Source organism: Pelophylax lessonae (genome assembly GCF_965119305.1).
Source record: "Pelophylax lessonae genome assembly, chromosome: 3".
Classification (NCBI taxonomy): Eukaryota; Metazoa; Chordata; class Amphibia; order Anura; family Ranidae; genus Pelophylax; species Pelophylax lessonae.
Genome location: NC_138770.1, coordinates 21,010,568 through 21,031,632, shown reverse-complemented (window position 1 = coordinate 21,031,632; position 21,065 = coordinate 21,010,568). Strand labels below are relative to the sequence as shown.

General features: G+C 44.4%; 4 protein-coding genes across 4 annotated transcripts in view; 3 read left to right on the top strand and 1 right to left on the bottom strand.

The window, feature by feature from the left end:
* Positions 1-5,159, top strand: part of LOC309548840 (uncharacterized protein) — a gene marked incomplete at its 3' end in the record, with an annotated part of 295,113 nt that extends 289,954 nt beyond the window's left edge. Inside the window, exons 2-6 of the mRNA XM_082248776.1 lie at positions 485-613; positions 1,033-1,167; positions 1,337-1,478; positions 3,272-3,408; positions 4,989-5,159. Coding sequence (XP_082104902.1) covers positions 518-613; positions 1,033-1,167; positions 1,337-1,478; positions 3,272-3,408; positions 4,989-5,159 — 681 coding nt within the window. The 5' untranslated portion in view covers positions 485-517. The remainder of the gene's footprint in view (positions 1-484; positions 614-1,032; positions 1,168-1,336; positions 1,479-3,271; positions 3,409-4,988) is intronic.
* The window catches only part of LOC309550245 (uncharacterized protein), a gene marked incomplete at its 3' end in the record, with an annotated part of 2,091,994 nt that overhangs the window by 1,638,958 nt on the left and 431,971 nt on the right, over positions 1-21,065 (top strand).
* LOC309548848 (uncharacterized protein) overlaps positions 1-21,065 on the bottom strand; it is a gene marked incomplete at its 3' end in the record, with an annotated part of 248,873 nt that overhangs the window by 217,505 nt on the left and 10,303 nt on the right. The window lies entirely within an intron of this gene.
* Positions 1-21,065, top strand: part of LOC309548839 (uncharacterized protein) — a gene marked incomplete at both ends in the record, with an annotated part of 124,461 nt that overhangs the window by 100,517 nt on the left and 2,879 nt on the right. The window contains one exon of the mRNA XM_082248775.1: positions 20,653-20,794. Within this exon, the coding sequence (XP_082104901.1) occupies positions 20,653-20,794 (142 nt within the window). The remainder of the gene's footprint in view (positions 1-20,652; positions 20,795-21,065) is intronic.

Genomic DNA, 21,065 nt, shown 5'->3' with positions numbered 1-21,065 from the left:
ACAATGTTGGAAATTGTTCTTGTGTTCATTGAGATATTGATTCAAAAAGGGTGTACTCATTTATGCTGATCACTGTATATCCCATGGTTTGTGGACTCTAATTTTCCTACAGACTAAATATAAATGGATTTGGGTTATTTTTACCTAAGAAGTGGAGCAGAATACAGTTTTTCCCTAAATTTATGAAGAAGATTTTTTATTTGCAACATTTTATAACAGACAAAAAAATTTTTTTTAAATAAAAAACGATACAAATTACATTTGGGAAGAGTGTTGCATGACTAAGTAACTGTCATTTGAGAGCGCTGAAAGCTGAAAATTGGTCTGGGCAGGAAGGGGGTTAAAGTGTCCGGTATTGAGGTGGTTAAATGTACAGCAATCCTCCTATTACCCCCCCCCCCCACATTTCCACACATCTACATCCTACATCCTATTATTGTGTGACCAATACCATCCAAATAATTCTTACTTTCATTTCCCAAAGTTATCCGTCTACAAGGAGACCTGTATAGATCAAATGACGACACCAATGAGGATGGAGGAGGACCGGAGTCACATGACTGAGAAGATACTAAACCTCACCCTGGAGATCATCTACCTGCTGACCGGAGAGGTGAGGAGGGTTCTGGGAGGTCACATGACATCCCTCTTATCTCTATTAATAAAACACAGACCTGACCGGAGAGGTGAGGAGGATTCTGGGAGGTCACATGACATCACTCTTATCTCTATTAATAATACACAGACCTGACCGGAGAGGTGAGGAGGATTCTGGGAGGTCACATGACATCACTCTTATCTCTATTAATAAAACACAGAGCTGACCGGAGAGGTGAGGAGGATTCTGGGAGGTCACATGACATCATTCTTATCTCTATTAAAAAAACACAGAGCTGACCGGAGAGGTGAGGAGGATTCTGGGAGGTCACATGACATCACTCTTATCTCTATTAATAAAACACAGACCTAACCGTAGAGGTGAGGAGGATTCTGGGATTCTAACATGATATTCCTATTGGTTCCTCAATACAGAGATTTCCTCTTCTGAAGTCAGGTGATCATATGACCATCACAGTGCCTCCATGTGACTCCCTAAAACCTGAGAGACACAACATGCAGAAGATTCTAGAAGTCACCAAGAAGATGATGGAGCTGCTGACAGGAGAGGTGAGCGGTGCTGGGAATTCTGGGACATTATCCAGTAACACACAAGGGATGTGTCTAGAACATGGGACTCATGGAGGCAGTGAGTGGATTTTTTTATTTTTTACAATATCTGATATCACAAGATTAACCCTTTTCACAAATTATCTTTTGTATAATTTCCTTGGTTTAGGGTGAAGATCTGATAGATATAAAAGTTGAGGTTAAAGCAGAAGAAGAAGAGAGGTATGTGAGGGATGATCAGCAGTCTATGGAGGAGGATGGAATAACGGGGACATTTATAGAGGAGGACACTCCTACAGAGATCAGCACAGGTGGGTCATTAACACTAAATACATTCCTCCACCCATACTGCTCACTGATTGGTCCAGAGTAGGGCGGGGACTGGGTAATATCAGCCTGTAATACCCTGGACACTTTCCTGAGCTGTGTTCCCCGTCCTGTATTCCTGTATTTCTCTCGGATAATCTTCCTTCTCTGTGCTGCAGACACAATTTATGTATCTAGACTGGATTTATGGAGATTCTGGGGTTCAGCTGGCAGCAAAATGTTCATTTTCACCATAGACGTTACTAGACCTAGGCACCTGAGGTATGTGCATTGGGTCTTCTGCCTCATACTCGGGTCTAGTAAGGTCTCTGCCAAAACAATTTTCCCGGGGTTACTTGCTTTATTATCTGCTGGTTGTGCCGGGTGGAGGGATATGTCTGTATAGTCACAGACCCAAGTCACTGAGTGCAGTCTCAGGAGATGGGAGGCAGCAGTGTGGGACCTCTGAAACTTGTCTCATATAAACATTTAGGCTTCCACTGATTATGGGTCTCTTCCCGACAACCCTAGGCTGTGGTTGTCAGGGTCTGCAGGTGGGGGCTTATCGTCACCTGGTGGCTCTACCACCTGATGTCACTAACTGGTGTATGCTGGCCATGTGACATCAGAAGGGGGCGGTGCCACTGGGTGACAAAGCCAGGTGACCCCGCCTCTTGCCTTTAAAAGGAATGTCAAAGCAGGCAGATGGTGGGAGGCCTCCCAGGAGGCAAGAACATTTTTCATTTTCGGGTCCAGCGAGCATCATGATTGACGATGGATTTACATCGAGGGAAACAATTAATTTTATTGATTTTTAATAAAGAATGGGTCAAAAACTGTCTCTTGTGTTTATTACTTTTTTGACAATATTCTGGGGAATGGGAAGGGGTAGGCATTATGTACCTGATACCCATTTACATAGGGGGGCAGGATCTGGGGGGCCCTTGTTAAAGGAGGCGTCCAAATTCCGATAAGATAAGCCACCCGCCTGCAGACCCTGACAACCAAAGCCCAGGGTTGTTGGGAAGAGGCCCTTGTTTCTATTACCATAGGGATAAGGTGCTTTGTTTTTCTCCCTTAGACTTCAGTGGGGTTTTCAGTTCGGGTGAGAACATTTACCCTGTTTGGGAGTTCTGCTGTGAACTGAACAGGGGTGTTTGGCCCATTCCTAGTCCTGACTCCTACATTATATACTGTGTGTTGTACATTACATGGTTCTGATACTGTACAGATATAACTGTTGTATCTTATACTGTATAATAAGTTGTACATTACATAGGCCTTACTACTTTTGCTCCTATTTTCTACAAGCTGGACATTTTGGAACCTTAAACATAAAGTAATAATGAGGGAGGAGTCAAAAACCTAATGATGACTGTCTTCAGGGTCAGTCCAGTCTTCATCTTGGTTGTTCTCCCCCATCCTCACTCTCTGACCTCTGGTGGGGCTCAGCCCCACTGGTATTCAGGACTAAATCTTGGACTAAATAAGGAAGTGCAGGACTTCTTGTGTTGGGAAGATGGCAATGAATGATAGAGGGGGAGGGGACACTCATCCTATAATCCCCTCATCACTGTCACTCCTATAAAAGACAGTTCTCATTGTTCCCTCACTCTCTGACTAAGGTCCATGAATAAAGAAATGATCTGGTAGGAGATCAGAGGATCCATTTACTAGTTACCTTGAGGATAAAATTGTAAGATCCTCAGAGACAAAGCTGCCTGATGTGGGCGGAGTCCTGGTTTAGGGGAACCAATCTGCTGATGTCTAGTAATAATTTTTATTTCTATTTTAGTAGATGGACGGGAGATGAGGAAAACCTCAGAGGATTGTCTCACTTTGTCTCCAGACTGTAAAGTAGAAGATGAGGACATCACACAGTATAGTCCAGGAGAAAACACGGCTACCTCAATTGATCATCCGGCACCACACAGTGTAGATGGGCCATCATATTCCTCTTATCCTGAGGAACCTCAGACTGTGAGGGACGGTGCCGGACCATCGTATTCTTCTTATCCTGAGGAACCTCAGACTGTGAGGGACGGTGGCGGACCATCATATTCCTCTTATCCTGAGGAACCTCAGACTGTGAGGGACAGTGCCGGACCATCGTATTCCGCTTATCCTGAGGAACCTCAGTCTGTGAGGAACAGTGCCGTAATTCCAACAGAGAAGAGGTTTTCCTGTACTGAGTGTGGGAAGGGTTTCCATTTTAAATCTGAACTTAATGTCCATAAAAGATCTCACACGGGTGAGAAGCCGTATTCCTGTCCTGAGTGCGGGAAATGTTTTTCAGTGAACTCCAGTCTTCACAGACATCAGAGGTTTCACACAGGGGAGAAGCCGTATTCCTGTCCTGAGTGCGCGAAATGTTTCTCAGAGAAATCCAGTCTTTATAGACATCAGACATTTCACACAGGGGTAAAGCCGTTTTCCTGTCCTGAATGTGGGAAATGTTTTTCACAAAAGTCTGATCTTTACAAACATCAGAGATTTCACACGGAAGAGAAGCCATATTCCTGTTTTGAGTGCGGGAAATGTTTTTCAGAGACGTCCAGTCTTTATAAACATCAGAGATCTCACACAGGGGAGAAGCCATATTTCTGTACTGAGTGCGGGAAATATTTTTCAGAGACATCCAGTCTTTACAGACATCAGAGATCTCACACAGGTGAGAAGCCCTACTACTGTCCTGAGTGTGGGAAATGTTTTTCATTGAAGTCCTATCTTTACGCACATCAGAGATCTCACACAGGGGAGAAGCCATATTCCTGTCCTGAGTGTGGGAAATGTTTTTCGGATAAGTCCAATCTTTACAGACATCAGAGATGTCACATGGTCGAGAAGCCACTTTCCTGTCCTAAATGAGGGAATTGTTCCTCACTGAAGTCCTGTCTTCCTGTACATCAGGGATCCCACACAACTCTTGAGGTGTATTAGTGCCTTGAGTGCGGGAAATGTCTTCTATATGAATGTTGGTGGACATGTGAGGAAGAAGCACACCCTGATATACACCTCAGATATACTCCATGGCTGATCTTCATCATGTAAGAAACACTTCATAAGGAAATCGGAGATCACCAAAGACATGGATGAAGTGTTGTACCGTGTTGACCAGTAATAGCAGGAGAAAATAAAAATGGAGTCCTTACCTTTCATTGGCTGAGTACATTTTGTGCGGGAAGATTTCACAAACACTTACAGGTCTGTTTAGTTGAATGAATGTAAACAGTATTTTCCCAGCTGGGATGAATATTGGAAGTATTTTATTTCATACACTGATTTCCTTGGCTCCATCTAGTAGCCATAATGCAGTATTGTGCTACAAGGGGCATTCAAGTCAAACTGTGACTTTTCATATTACAGGTATAGAAAGGGATGGTAGCGTGGCGGTCCTACATGCAGTAGTGAGAGGTAGGTGTGTCCTATTACTGATGGGTGGGGCACATGTGGAGGCAGTCCAGGGAGCGTTATTCAGGATGGCAGATAACAGTGTTAGTGCGTGCGTGGAACAGCGTGTGGTGATGGAGGTTCTTGTGAAGGAAGGTGTAAAACCCGCAGATATCTACAGAAGACTTCAAGCACAGTACGGTGATGAGACGCTCAGCCGCAGGAAGAGATTTGATTGGTGTAGACGTCGGTCAGTGAGGATCCCGGCCGTGGTGGTTCCCAGCCCCCAGCAGTGATTCCTGTGATCATTCAGCACGTGGAACGCCTGATCCTGGATTACCGACACATAACCGGACGTGACATTGTACAAGAGACCAATCTTTCTGTGGGAATGGGGAACACATTCATCCTAGGCTGTCCTAGGAGGGTTCAGGCGTCCTGAGAAATCTTTCCTTTTTTTTTTTTTTTTTTTCCAAAATATTTTTATTAAATAAAATTGAACAAGTCATACAGCAAGACTGGAAAGGCATTTGGTGAACATAAAGTATTGCATTGAACAAGGAGAATACAATAATCTTATAACCAAGAATGGATAACAAGTCAACCTAAACATATTGTCAAGAGGAAAGGTATTTGACAAATAACGAAAAGTCAAGTACAACGTGAGAAAGGATTTATTTTGAACATGCCAAAATTAGAGAGCTAAATAAAGATCGGTTCATGGGTGTGAGTGAAAGGCATAAGGGGTTGGTAAAGATCCGACTATAAGAATAGGATCTCCTTGTGGTTTATTCCATAGCTGAGATCTGAAGGGTATGGAGAAGGTGTTGTCTAAGTGATAGGTAGGTCAGCTATGTTGATTATGTAATAATCTAGGGGTAAATAAATGTATGACTGGGCACTTGTGGAGGGTCAAGGTGGTACCCTGATGTGGTCAAATTAACCCTCCGTTCAAATGCGGTTGGGAGGGAGGTAAGGGGGGGGGTAGGAGAGGGTTAGGGGGGGAGTCTGACTCAGTCCCTGTTCCGGGGTCGTTCACACTTAGTCTAATGTTAGAGGGAGGGGTTGGGCAGAGTGAGTACTATTAAGGGCGGTATGGAGGGTTCTCGTCCGATGGGAAAGGAAAAAGACACGATGAACTCCCACTTTCCACCCTTGTTTAGGGGTGGGAGCATCATATAGTTGGAAAAATAAAATTCGGATGAGTCCTCCACTTTTCAATGTGTATCGGATAAAGAAAAATTAAGGGGTATGTGTCAGGATGGTCCAGTGTCACAAGTCATTATTGGGAAGAGAAACGTTGGTGTTATTATGCGACATAAGTGCGTTATAGGTAGAGGATGATTTAAAAGTGGACCATGTAGCCCAAATGTGAGCGTATTTATCAGGTGAGTCGCGTGCAATTGCTATGAGTTGTTCAAATTTTGCAATTTTATCTATTCTTTGGATCCATTCCTTTATGGAGGGTGGGGATTGAGACTTCCAGTGTAAAGGGATGCATGCTTTTGCGGCATTGATCAGAAATGGTGTTATAGATTTGCAGTAGCGGCGTGGAGGGGTTGTGGTGTGTTGTAGTAGGAAATGTGCCGGTGCGTAACGTAGTGAGATATTTAGATGTGTCGTTATGATTTCATGGATTTTGGACCAGAAAGGTTGGATTCTGGGACAAGTCCAGAAAAGATGAAGAAGTGTTCCTTGATGTTCGTGACATCTCCAGCAAGTCGGGGGTGAATCAGGGTAGAATTTGTGTAGGATCGTTGGGGTCCTGTACCACCTGGTCAAGAGTTTGTAGCATGATTCCTGCATTGAGACGTTGAGGGAGCTTTTATGTGTAATAAAGCAAATATTTTCCCATTCGCGTTTAGTGAGTTGAATGTTCAGGTCTGATTCCCAGGTATGTATAATTTTGGCTGTGACTATCTCCGAGTCTGCGAAGACGCCTTTTCCATCGGTAACGGCACCAGACAGGGCTGTCCCCTATCCCCTATTTTATTTATACTCACTCTAGAACCCTTCTTGCGCTCCTTAGACGCCAACCAAAATATCCATGGTATCACAATTGGCTCCAAAATATATAAATTAGCTGCCTTCGCAGACGACATTCTTCTTTTCCTTGGCCAACCACTACTATCCATCCCTACATTACTACACGAATTTAAACTTTTTCAAAGCATTTCGAATTTTAAAATAAATTTTTCAAAGTCACATGCACTGAACATTTCCCTACCCTCGAAGATAGTAGCTCAATGTAAATGCAACTTTCCCTTCCAATGGCAACAAGAGTCCATAAAATACCTGGGCATACACCTACCAACAAACTTAAAAGACCTATTTGCCAAAAACTTCCTCCCTGTATTAAAAACCATTAAAGAAGACATTGGCAATTGGTCCAAACCCCATTTCTCGTGGTTCGGTAGAGCAGCTATCATTAAAATGAATGTCCTTCCCCGCATCCTATACCTACTACAGACAATCCCCATTAAATTACCATCCACCTTTTTTCAAGCCTTCAAATCCACATGTATTACATTTCTTTGGCACCAATCCAGACCAAGACTCTCATTTGATCTTTTGTCTAAACCGAAACTTATGGGTGGTATCGGTCTCCCAGATCTGAAAAAATACTATTGGGCTTGCCACTTGACAAGAATTTTAGATTGGTCCTTACATAGGGAGAATAAAGACTGGATCTCCCTGGAAAACTCGATCTCCGGCATCCCCATTCAATCATTACCTTGGCTAACACCGCAAAATATTCCTCCCTGTCTTAAATCTCATCCTTTGATATCTGCCACCCTATCCACCTTCAGAGACATTTGCTCGAACTCTCTCATTTCCTCCACTCCGGGCCCCCTCACACCGCTGAAACTCAATCCAGACTTTCCTCCAGGAATGTCTCCATCTTTCCTTTCAAATACCTGGAGACACGACACAATTCAAGCATACCATTTTTATAGAAACGGTCTCCTTCTTGAAAGATCCCAGCTTCCATCTATATCCGACTCACCCCCCATACCCCAATGGATTTATTTCCAAATTCGACACTTCCTAAACACGCAGAACCGCTCCAATGACCTAACCAGATCTCTAACTCCATTCGAGACTCTATGCACGAGCAACACCCCCCAACGACATATGATTTCCACAACCTATAATATGATCTTTCCATGACCAAGCTTTCCAGGCATTAGTTACCCACTTACCCTCTGGAAGATTTACCCCCCCTTCATGACCAGGTCATATTTTGCGATACGGCACTGCGTTACTTTAACTGACAATTGCGTGGTCGTGCGACACTGTACCCAAATAAAATCGATGTCCTTTTTTTCCCCACAGATAGAGTTTTTTTGGTGGTATTTGATCACCTCTGCAGGTTTTTTTATTTTTGCGCTATAAACAAAAAAAGACAATTTTGAAAAAAAAAAAGAACAATATTGTTTACTTTCTGATTTAAAACATCCAATAAAAAGAAATGTAAAAAATCAAATTTCTTCATCAATTTATTACAATATATATTCTGCTTCATATTTTTGGTAAAAATCCCAATAAGTGTATAATGACTGGTTTGTGTAAAAGTTATATCGTCTACAAACTATGTGATATATATTTTTACTAGTAATGGCGGTGATCAGCGCTGTATAGCAGGACTGCGATATTGCGGCGGACTGTCGGACACGGGGGGGGGGGGGGGGGGAGTAATTCAATAAGCTGAAAGAATTGCACTGCTCCAGTTCTATTTTTTCTCGCTGCGTTAATCACTTTAGCCCCAGTCGCCGCAGATTTACTTCAGCAGGCTGGCTCTCCCAGGCAAAGCCCCGTACATGTATGGCGCTTGCCTGGGTGGAGCTAGGGGGCGATCGTGCGCCGCCGGAGGCGCGCTCCTGCCCCCGCTCGTCAGCTGAGGAGCCAGTGCATGTGACCGGCAGCTTTGATGGCCACCGGCCACTCGCAATCTTCTGAAGCAGAAAGAGAAAGACAGACAACTGATGTAAACACAGCCGCCTGTCTCCCTGAGGTAGGCACAGAGGCTATGTGATCCTGCTATATAGGATCGATTGTCTCTGTGGTTACTTCACTAGCCACGCCCCCAACAGTTAGAATCACGCCCCTAGGGACACATTTAACCCCTTGATCACCAATACTGTTAACCCCTTCCCTGCCAGTGTCATTATTACAGTAACAGTGCATATTTTTAGCACTGATTACTGTAGTAATGTCACTGGTCCCCCCCAAAAGTGTCAAAAATGTCAGTCAGGGGTCCGATCAGTCCGCCGCAATGTCGTAGTCCTGCTAAAAATCGCAGATTGCTGCCATTACTAGTAAAAAAAAAAAAAAACAATAAAAATGACATAAATCTTTCCCGTAGTTAGTAAACGCAACAACTTTTCTGCAAACCAATCAAAATACGCTTATTGCAATTTTTTTTTACCAAAAATATGTAGCAGAAAACAAATTGGCCTAAAGTGTTAAAAATTTTTGATTTTCACTTTTTTTTCTTTGATAATTTCATATAAAAAATGTGAAAAATATTGTTATTTTTTCAAAATTGTCGCTCTTTTTTCGTTTATAGCGCAAAAAAAAAAAAAATAAATTGCACAGGTGATCAATTACCACCAAAAGAAAGCTCTGTTTGTGGGGAAAAAAAGGACATACATTTTGTTTGGGTAAAGCGTCGCACGACCGCACAATTGTCCGTTAAAGTCACACAGTGCCGAATCGCAAAATAGGGCCTGGTCATTGAGCAGCCAAATCCTCCGGTCTGAAAGTGATTAAATCAGTTAAAATAACGCCCAGGCAAATTTGTGATCGCTAAATTCAATAGTGAATGACTGATATGTCATGGGTTCTAGTCCGACCATCATCACATAAGTTGTGTTGGGGGGGGGGGGGGGGGTTATGTCTACAGATTGTTAAATGGTGGTAGAATTAGTGATAAGTACATGCAGCTGAGATGATTGGACATGCCTGTGAAGCGGGGGCGTTCGCCAAGTGACAGCATTCACAGCTGATTCAAAATAAATCGCCAATTATCCCAGCTGATCTGAGAGTTTGTCTATTTGGAGATTGTCTACTGGTAAGCCAATTGTACATCTATATATATATATGTGTGTGTGTGTTTCTTGAGGTCCTGTTATTGCTTTATGAAATATGCTGTTGGCACATTTCCATTGTCTTCTTTGGGCTTAAAGATTACGGCTCAAGACAGATTGATAAATAGCTCAGTGGGCTGAGGCAATACAATATAAGTGTCAGCTCCTGGGTACAATTCCTACTTTGCCATGGGCCCCAGGCACAGCTACACTTGTAGCAGACACTGCAACTTTTGCAACACCCCCCCCCTCCTGAGCCCCCACCTCATGTTTGATGTTTTTTTTATGTTACTTTTTTTTATATTTGTGAAAATAACAAGCTGCGCTGGGAAATAATAAATTGATATAAGAACAATATTCCAAATGTTCATAAGATCATACAAATGCTTGAGGCAAATAACACAAATAATGCCCAAAGGGACAAATAGAAAAGTCCAAAACTGAAGAATTCCAGAGTGCAGATATAGAGTTGATATGTCCACCACCAAAGATCACTCAATCAGCCGCAGTGAAGCATGCTAAGGCTATGCGCTTACCAGATGGAAAAGGTTTAGTCGCATTATTCACACTCCAGATTTCACAGAAGCCAACTCAAATGCAAACTCCTCTCCTCTCCTAGCCAGGTCCTGTCAGATATAGGGATCCGCAGTATCCAGCAAGTAGACCACCAGCCACCTCATCCAAAAATTAGATTCCAGCAAGTATATGCAAGAAAAATTGGGCCACAATAGTGTAGATGGTCTTACACAATCATTTATTAATAAAGAAAATACACTCACAATGTGATGAGATAATCAGCGCCAGTAAAACATGAGAAGCCGCCGCCGTCCGACTTCGGGATGCACAGTGATGACGTCAGCACGCCTTCCCAGGCTGGTGGTCTACTAGCTTGTTATTTTCATTTCTTCTCATAGTGTTTCCCACTACAGCTGCTGCTCACATTTGCTATAGCTCAGTGCGGTTATTTTTATATCTTGTTTTTTATATTTGTGTTTGTCATTACTGTTTGTAATCATATTTTTTGTTTGTAATACTGTAAATATATTTTGAATTAGATTTTATTTTTTTATTTTTTGGGGGGGATGCTGGACAAGAAATGTCCCTGGCTTGTTAATGTAGGTCTTTCTACACACGTGCTTCTCTTAAGCCCCGTACACACGTCCCGAATGTCGGCCGAACGATCGGCCGTCTTTTGTCCGGTGCTGTCCTGTCAGCTGAAAACTGCAAAAGACTGCACATGAATTTTGTCGGCCAACAACAGCCGACTGCAGAAGTGATGTCCACCAACGTTTACCATCCAACCTGACAGAACTGGAGAGGATCTGCAAGGAGGAATGGCAGAGTATCCCCAAATCCAGGTGTGAAAGACTTGTTGCATCTTTCCCAAAAAGACTCCTGGCTGTATTAGATCAAAAGGGGCTTCTACTAAATACTGAGCAAAGGGTCTGAATACTTAGGACCATGTGATATTTCAGTTTTTCTTTTTTAATAAATTTGCAACAATGTCAACAATTCTGTGTTTTTCTGTCAGTATGGGGTGCTATGTGTACATTCATGAGGAAGAAGAATGAACTTAAATGATTTTAGCAAATGGCTGCAATATAACAAAGAGTGAAAAATTTAGGGGGGTCTGAATACTTTCCGTACCCACTGTAACTTTCCGTGTGTTTTTTCTTTTCTGAGCATTCCCAGTCTTGCCAATCGGCTGTTTGTCGGCCGAATTCTGTACTGACTGGCGAACAATCAGCCGTTCTGGTGTTGGCCAACAAAAATTTTAATGCCTGCACAACAGATTCTGTTCGGCCGAAAAGTCGCTGTCGGTTGTCGGAAGCATCATACTAACAAGCCTACAAACGGCCGATCGGTCGTCGGCCGAATATTTACGGCCGACAATCGGTACGTGTGTACGGGGCTTTACTGCAAACATGTGGTTACATTTCTAATTGCTAAACCCAATCTTCACATAATGAAATCCTATAAGGTGTCCCTTCTTTGTTTGGGCTAACAGGTAAATCCTAGATGCTCCAGATTTAAGGGGCCATAAGCCTAGACAAGAATCTTGCAGGGGAAAGTTTTCTAAAGGTTCAACAAGATGACTTTTGATTGTATTCGCTGTTCCACAAAAACAATGTAAAAGGCTTGCCATGTAAACCTCAATAGGTTAAGACAAACAAACATTTGTAACAATGATATGTGTTGTGTCCCATTGCTATCCAGGATACATGTGCACACATCTCTCCCTATCCCAAACTAAATGTAGATGGAGTTCTCTCTCCCTATCTATATGTCTAAAGAGACACATTGAAGAGACTCCCCACTCGGTTGCTGGAGGTGGGATCTTTCTCTAAATGTTCACCCATTAAACCCCCCTACTCTTTTACACCTTTCTCTCTCTCCCACCTATGTCTCTCTCTCCTTCCACTCTCCCCTTAAGGGGTGCTTTTTGCACCTTTTCAGTGCTGAAGCTGATTGCTACTCTGCAAGCTTTCTACTTCAGGGGCCCTGATGAGTCATTTGCTGACGAAACGCAGCGTCGGGCGGTACTGGAAGGTGTGACGTCATTGCGCCAAGGAGGCAGCGGCCATTTTGTCGGTTGGAAACCGGATTGTACACACACACTGACCCTGCTCTGCATGTTTATGTGAGTTGAACAGCTTTAAAATAAATTATGCCCTTTATTTCATACGTACTACTCTATGAGTGTTTTTCTATTCTTGGGGCTTTTTGTTAATCCTCCCTGGGACCGAATCCTGAGCCTGGGAATTTGTGTGACTCTTTCATGTGAGCCTGCCTGATCCTGGACCATTAGCTGGCCTTAATGGGTGCTGAATATGAACTCTGGATGAGCCTATAGTGCAGTGGTTCTTAACCTGGGTTCGATCGAACCCCAGGGGTTCGGTGGGTCAGTCTCGAGGGTTCGGCACACCCTCCGCTAGTACCACTTCGCTGTCGGGGACTATTTCTCCAGTTTCGGGCATGTCCTTCCGCTCCCGCCCCGCGCCGTCATCATAGAAATACATAACATCCAGTGGCGTAGCGTGGGGGGTGCGGGGCGTTCGCACCGGGCGCAACATCTGGGGGGGGGGGGGGCGCATCCGCTCCGCAGTGTCATGTCACTCACTCTGTCATGATAGGCTGGCCACCACCGCTCGCTGAGTCTACTCGCACTCGCAGCTCTCTCTGCCCCTGGCTCACTCTCACTGCTGGCTGTGCAGCTCGGCTCCTGGCCCTAATCCGATCCAGCCGGAGCCGGCGTCGCCCACTGTGGAGTGGTGGGGGGGGGGGAGACAGGCCAGGCGTGCGGTGCGGAGAGGGACTGTCTGGGGGAGGGTCTAACCCGTGCAGCGGCCGCCCAGCGCAGCGCGGGAGAGAACCACCCGGCCAGGCAGCCGCAGCAGCAGAAGAAGCCGGCAGGTGAGAGGCCAGAAAGCCAGTGGTGACAGTGGTGCTGCAGCCTGCAGGAGGAAAACCTAGCCTGTGATCGGGAGTCGGGACACAGGTGAAAAAAAGGTAGGAATGGAGTAGTACTGGCTGTACTAGTCTAGTGACTGACTGTCTGACTGACTGTGAGAACACTGAGAAGACTATGTAAAGGGGATCTATTTTATGGGGAACCTGGCCTGCTGTAAGGGGGGAGATCTAAATGGGGGACGGGACCTCACCTCACCCTGGCCTGCTGTAAGGGGGGATCTATATGGGGGACATGATCCCCCATATAGATCCCCCCTTACAGTAGGCCAGGGTGAGGTGAGGTCCCCCATATAGATCCCCCCTTACAGCAGGCCAGGGTGAGGTTAGGTCACTCTGGGGTCCCCCATATAGATCCCCCCCCCACAGCAGGCCAGGGTCCGGACCTCACCTCACCCTGCTGTAAGGGGGGAGATCTATATGGGGGACCTGGGATCTATATAGATCTCCCCCCTTATAGCAGGCCAGGGTGAGGTGAGGTGAGGTCCCGTCCCCCATATAGATCCCCTCTTACAGCAGGCCAGGGTGAGGTGAGGTCCGAGGTCCCCCATATAGATCCCCCCTTACAGTAGGCCAGGGTGAAGAGAGGTCCCCCATATAGATCCCCCCTTACAGCAGGCCAGGGTGAGGAGAGGTCCCGTCCCCAATATAGATCTCCCCCTTACAGCAGGCCAGGGTGAGGAGAGGTCCCCCATATAGATCCCCTCTTACAGCAGGCCAGGGTGAGGAGAGGTCCCATCCCCAATATAGATCTCCCCCTTACAGCAGGCCAGGGTGAGGAGAGGTCCCCCATATAGATCCCCCCTTACAGCAGGCCAGGGTGATGAGAGGTCCTGTCCCCAATATAGATCTCCCCCTTACAGCAGGCCAGGGTGAGGAGAGGTCCCCCCATATAGATCCCCTCTTACAGCAGGCCAGGGTGAGGAGAGGTCCCGTCCCCCATATATATCTCCCCCTTACAGCAGGCCAGGGTGAGGTGAGGTCCGGGGTCCCCCATATAGATCCCCCTCACCCTGGCCTACTGTAAAGGGGGTGATCTATATGGGGGACGGGACTTCACCTCACCCTGGCCTGCTGTAAGGGGGGATGCTGGACATAAAAACAAAGAAAAGGAACAGACTTTGTTGCGAAAATGACATGAGAGTGGCACTTGCCAAGATAAAGCCGCGCATTTCTGAACTGGTCTCTGAAAGACAACAGCAGAAGTCACACTAATTTGCAGTAAATATTCATTATTATGTTTTTGTGTGAAAATCATGTTTTACTGGTTTTGTTCTTTGTTCTTAATGGTTTTGTTCATTTTGTGCACCTATGTATAAATATATACCTAAAATAATATATACCTATGTTTTGAATTTGAAAAAATCATATTTTATTTTTCCAATTAGGAAGGGTTCGGTGAATGCGCATATGAAACTGGTGGGGTTCAGTACCTCCAACAAGGTTAAGAACCACTGCTATAGTGGGATATGGATACTTTGCATTAATAACAGGACGACAAGAGGCAGTGTGGTTGGAGGTGATCTGGTGGTGGTAGCACCTATTTGCCTCAACAGCTGACCCTGGTGGATGGATGGACCTATTGTCTTATTGGACTGATATATACTCACTTTGTTTCTAGCGCAGCACCTCCCTTTACCATGTAGCCTTAAAGATATGTACTCCATGCTTCTGTGCTGAAGGTGGTTCTCTGAAAAGGTATGGCTGAGGCACCAACAACATCAAAGTGTTTTGACCATCTCCTTTTTTGATGCTTAGAAAGAACAATCAAATCTGGAAAGTTAACCCTCTCCACACTGACTGTGTTGCCCAAAATTAACTTGCCATTAGTGTTCATTGTTAGATGGCCCTGATGGGATATTCTCTATCCTTGACTTTCACAATTCTCCATGTCAAACTCCACTTCAACCTTCCTGTCATACCTAGCTAAAATACACTTGATCTTCTACAAACTTACATTTGCACATATACACATCACCCTAGCACATACATTACATGTGAGAATCCCATTGAATGTACTTACAGTGTGCCTGAAGGGAGCCGGCCTCCTCTCCTCCATGGGCCTTCTCCTCCCCATGGGGTGACCACATGGCAGATACTAGAAACACGAAGAAAAAATACAATAAAAAATGCAGTCCTCCAAGTTAGAACAAAGACACAGAACACCTTCACAGTGAAAGTACTTACAGTGGGCCTGAGGTGGATGAGCCTCCTGCTGCTCCTCCTCATCATCGCTGGTCTCTACAGATAAATACAGCACAAGTTACACACAATTTTAGGACACAAATATCCAGCTGCTTCTCCACATGGTAGCAATATACTCAATGCCCCTACAATTTTTAAGACAAAGCTAGGAATGCATTAGGGAATGTCCATTGGACATTTACTTAGGGCAGGCGGTACATACAGGAGCAATGACATCAATGAGATTCATTGGGCATGTTTATAAACAGGAGGTCACTGTCCATCCACTATGGTGCGCCTCTTTATGTCACTCCAAGAGCGCTGAAGGTCCTGCACTGATGTGCAGTGGTGGAATCTCTGCCACAGCTTCAAATGCAGGTGTCGCATAATGGTCAGCTTGGTAAAGTTTTTTATGGAGGAGTCATACCGACGGAGGAGGAGGATCTGTGGAAACAAAAATTTATGTTTTCCTAACGTTCCAAAAAATTGTGTTAGCAAAACTCAAAACATACATAAAAAAAACATTAGAGATTTGGGACCAATGGTTACTGTTTCTGGTGATTAGGGATGAGCTTCAAGTTTGAGTAGAAACTAAGTTCGACTAAAACATTGGCCGTTTGATCGTTCGTCGAATGACGAACAAATATGCTTCTTCGCAGGAAATTCAAGCGCCCATAATGCACTGCATGCGCATGGTGCATTATGTGATTGGCCAAAGCATGCACCCTTAGTAAATGTAAATAAAATCCGCGCTAAACCACAATAAAACAGTGTAAGAAATGCCAATGGCAGCATACATTCAGTGCTTCCACACAACACAAATATAGGTATAAAATAAAATTAATGTAGCGCCAAAGTAATACTGCAAATAAATCAATAAATAACAAAAGATGGTGACTATGCACAGTGAGATAAAAGTGCTACCATATGTTTAAACCATATAATAATGTGATTCTGTTTCCATAATCACTATCAGAAAGTGTCACAGTGGATATAAAGTGCTAGTGCTATCAAAAATCCTGTGACAGTGATAAAATAACCATATAAATATTCCAAAATTATATCAAATGGTGGCCAATAAATAAATATATTGAAATGCATAAAGTGCCAAGTTCATAAAAAATCAAAGGTATCTTCAGTGATGTGCAAAATTGCAATAAAGGTGCTGGTGCTCCAATCTTATACGTGTAGCCCTGCCCTCTGGGGAGTGCTGTAGTTGCAGTGAGTGCCGTACTGCAGAAGTAGTCCGCTGAGTGACTCCAATCCACTGTCTAGCTGTTGCCTAGCTTTTTTTTCTAGCAGTTTTGCACTGACTGCTTTAGTTGCAGTGAGTGCCCTTCTGCAGAGGTAGTCCACTGAGTGACTCCAATCCAATCCACTGTCCAGCTGTTGCCTAGCTTTTTTCTAGCAGTTTTGCACTGACTGCAGTAGTTGCAGTGAGTGCCATAATGCAGACAGAGGTAGTCCTCCACTGACTCCAGCCCAGTCCAATCCACTGTGACATGTGTAGCTGTTGTCTTGCTCTTTTGCTAGCAGTTTTGCACTGACTGCACTGCATTAGTTGCAGTCAGTGCCTTACTGCAGAGGTGGTCTTCCACTGACTCCAGTCCATCCAATCCACTGTGTATGTGTATTTTTTGTGTAGCTGTTGTTGCCTAGCTTTTTTTCGAACAGTTTTGCACTGACTGCACTGCAGTAACATATTGCAGTGAGTCCACTACTGCAGCACTTTATTATGCATAATGCACAATCAGACGTTGTGAAATGCAAAGCAAATGTCCCTGCAATTGAAGATTTCCAATCAGTTTTTATGCAGTTAAGGTGTGAAGAACAAGCACTTTATGTTAAAAATGTAAATAAATAAAGATTCACATGTTTATTAAGAGATTTGTGTCGAATTTCGTGTTTTTTGGGCAAAATTTTACATGTTTGAAAATATCGGCCGATACCCATATGCGATCGGCAAAATATCAGTATCGGCAACGAAAAACCGATATCGGTCGAGCACTAATACATACACACAGCACAAGCCTGTGTTCACACTGCAAGACGTTTCTCAGGGCTGCAGTTCCTCTGAGCTCCACAAGGTGGTAATATCGCTTCTACCCAGACAGGAAGTCTCTATGGAATACAGACAGGAAGTGATGTCAGGTACAGACAGGAAGTTCCGGGTGAGAGGTGAGTTGGGAGGAAGTAGAGAGGAGACATTGCTGGAAGTTGCAGCAGATGAGGTAATAAGATCTTATTTTCTATTTACACCCAGTAACCCCCCGTCATGTCCGTCCTCTACCTCCATAGTCACTGTGACCTCTTTTATCCCCAGCAGATGATGATACACACATATATAGTGTGGAAACCTAGATTAACCCCTTCAGGGTCAAATCATTTCCCCACTTTTGGGGGCCGAACCATTCTCTTCATTTTGGAGATAAATTCTAGTAATATGTTCCTCTAAACAAACAGCACTGACAATAAATAGACAAGACAATGACCATCCTGGCTAGAGATGGGCTCGGACGCATTCAAGTTCACACATTCCCGATCCCACCAGGAAGCCAACATTGCGCTCTGCTAATGACAGACAGTGAGACATTTCCCAATCAGCAGCTGCACAGATCAGTAAATGTCTCACTGCCTGTGATTAGTGGACTGCAGTGTCGGCTTCCTGGCAGGATCGGGGATGTGCGAACTCGCCCGAGTAAATCTCTAATCCTGACCATACATGGCCTACAAAGGGCAATTATTACACAACACAGGCAGCCAATGGGCAATCATTACAATATGCAGCCAACACAATGAACGAGTGCAGGGGTCAGAGGTATGGAGCATAGAGCCCCTTACGTGGCTGGTCAGGAGGAAAAAAAACATTCCCCAGCCAGCCATGAAGGATATGTACCATTATTGGTGTCAGAGGGAGGAAAATACTGAGGGAAGTATAGGAGCTGAGGGGATGTGAGGGTTTAGTGCAGCTGGAAGACTTTAGGGGCCTCTGAAGGACTCTAAGAACCTTGAGGGGGTAGTCAGGCTTCTGGACTCTGAGGGAATAGGGGGCTGGAGGGCTCAGGGGACTCTGAGGGACAGAGGGGGGGTCTATGATTGTCCTCCCACCCCACCTGCACTTATTTTTCAGCCCTTACAGAACTGGCAATCTTAACCATCTTATTGTCCCACTGGTCATGTGATTTGTTCTGGAATATTATGTAAGATGAAGAAGGGAATTCCTTCATTCGTTGGTGAGCACTTGTTCTTAGAGGAGTTCTGTTTTAGCTGCAAACCAGCTCAGAAACCAAACAAACCCAACAGAGAAAAGGGAAATTCTGATCTGGCAGGCTCCAAGAGGGTCCAAGGTCCTCCAAGATGTAACAAATCCAAAACAGTCCAGATTAAATGTATTCTCATGGGGAGATTAGTTCTTAAATGTACAACAACTCTCCTATTACCACCCTCAAATCCCCATCCTATTATTGTGACCAATACCATCCAAATAATTCTTACTTTTATTTCCCAAATTATCCGTCTACAAGGAGACCTCTATAGATCAAATGATGGCACCAATGAGGATGGAGGAGGACCGGAGTCACATGACTGAGAAGATACTAAACGTCACCCTAGAGATCATTTACCTGCTGACCAGAGAGGTGAGGAGGATTCTGGGAGGTCACATGACATCACTCTTATCTCTATTAATAAAACACAGACCTGACCGGAGAGGTGAGGAGAATTCTGGGATTCTAACATGATATTCCTATTGGTTCCTCAATACAGAGATTTCCTCTTCTGAAGTCAGGTGATCATATGACCATCACAGTGCCTCCATGTGACTTCCTAAAACCTGAGAGACATAACATGCAGAAGATTCTAGAAGTCACCAAGAAGATGATGGAGCTGCTGACAGGAGAGGTGAGCGGTGCTGGGAATTCTGGGACATTATCCAGTAACAGGCAAGGGATGTGTCTGGATGGTGACTGTATCATTGTGTGTGTCAGGTTCCTATAAGGTGTCAGGATGTCACTGTCTATTTCTCCATGGAGGAGTGGGAGTATTTAGAAGGACACAAGGATCTCTACAGGGACGTCATGATGGAGAATCAGCCGCCCCTCACATCACCGGGTAAGAGGAGACTTTATTGTAAAGGAGAGAGCAGTACGGAGGATCCACCTAGATCCCCCATCATCTGATAAACACATAGAAACAATGTATTCAGTCAGTGTGTGTGTTTCCTACAGATGGATCCAGTAATGGGAACCCACCAGAGAGATGTCCCCGTCCTCTGTATTCCCGGGATTCCACACAGGAAGGTCACACCATCCCTCACCATCATCAGGTAGATGAGGAACAATCACTGATAGTATCATTAGGATCTGTACATTATCTGCATTGTTACCATTGATGTCATTTTTATTATATATTCAGAGTGGAAACCTGAGAGATTCTAAAGTTGAAGTTAAAGAAGAGATAAAAGAGGAGGATGATGAGGATGGGGTGATGGAGGAGTCAGAGTTTCTAAAGGAACACAAAGATCTGTATCAGGACACCATGGAGGAGTCATCCAGCTACAGAAACCCACCAGAGAGATGTCCCCGTCCTCTGTATTCCCGGGATTCCACACAGGAAGGTCACACCATCCCTCACCATCATCAGGTAGATGAGGAACAATCACTGATAGTTATGATTTATATACAGTATATTTGTTACAAACATTATTTTATTATATATTCAGAGTGGAAACCTCGGGGATGATAATATTGATGTTAAAGAAGAGTATAAAGAGGAGGATGAGGAGTATGGAGTGATGGAGGAGTTTTCAGAAAGACACAAGGATATGATGGAGCCACCTAATACCAGGAACCCACCAGAGAGATGTCCCCGTCCTCTGTATTCCCGGGATTCCACACAGGAAGGTCACACCATCCCTCACTGTTACAAGGTTGGTGAGACAGAGATTATAAAACACAGACTCATGGAGACAATGTGTGGATTTTTATGTGATGTCACAATAATAAATCTTATATTTTACAGATGATATTCTTTCATTTTCTTGGTTTAGAGTGGAGATCCAATCGATATAGAATTTGAGGTTAAAGCAGAAGAAGAAGAGAAGTATGTGAGGGATGATCAGCAGTCTATGGAGGAGGATGGAATAACGGGGACATTTATAGAGGAGGACACTCCTACAGAGATCAGCACAGGTGGGTCATTAACACTAAATACCTTCCTCCACCCATACTGCTCACTGATTGGTCCAGAGTAGGGCGGGGACTGGGTGATATTAGCCTGTAATACCCTGGTCACTTTCCTGAGCTGTGTTCCCCGTCCTGTATTCCTGTATTTCTCTCGGATAATCTTCCTTCTCTGTGCTGCAGACACAATTTATGTCTCTAGACTGGATTTATGGAGATTCTGGGGTTCAGCTGGCAGCAAAATGTTCATTTTCACCATAGGAGTTACCAGACCTAGGCA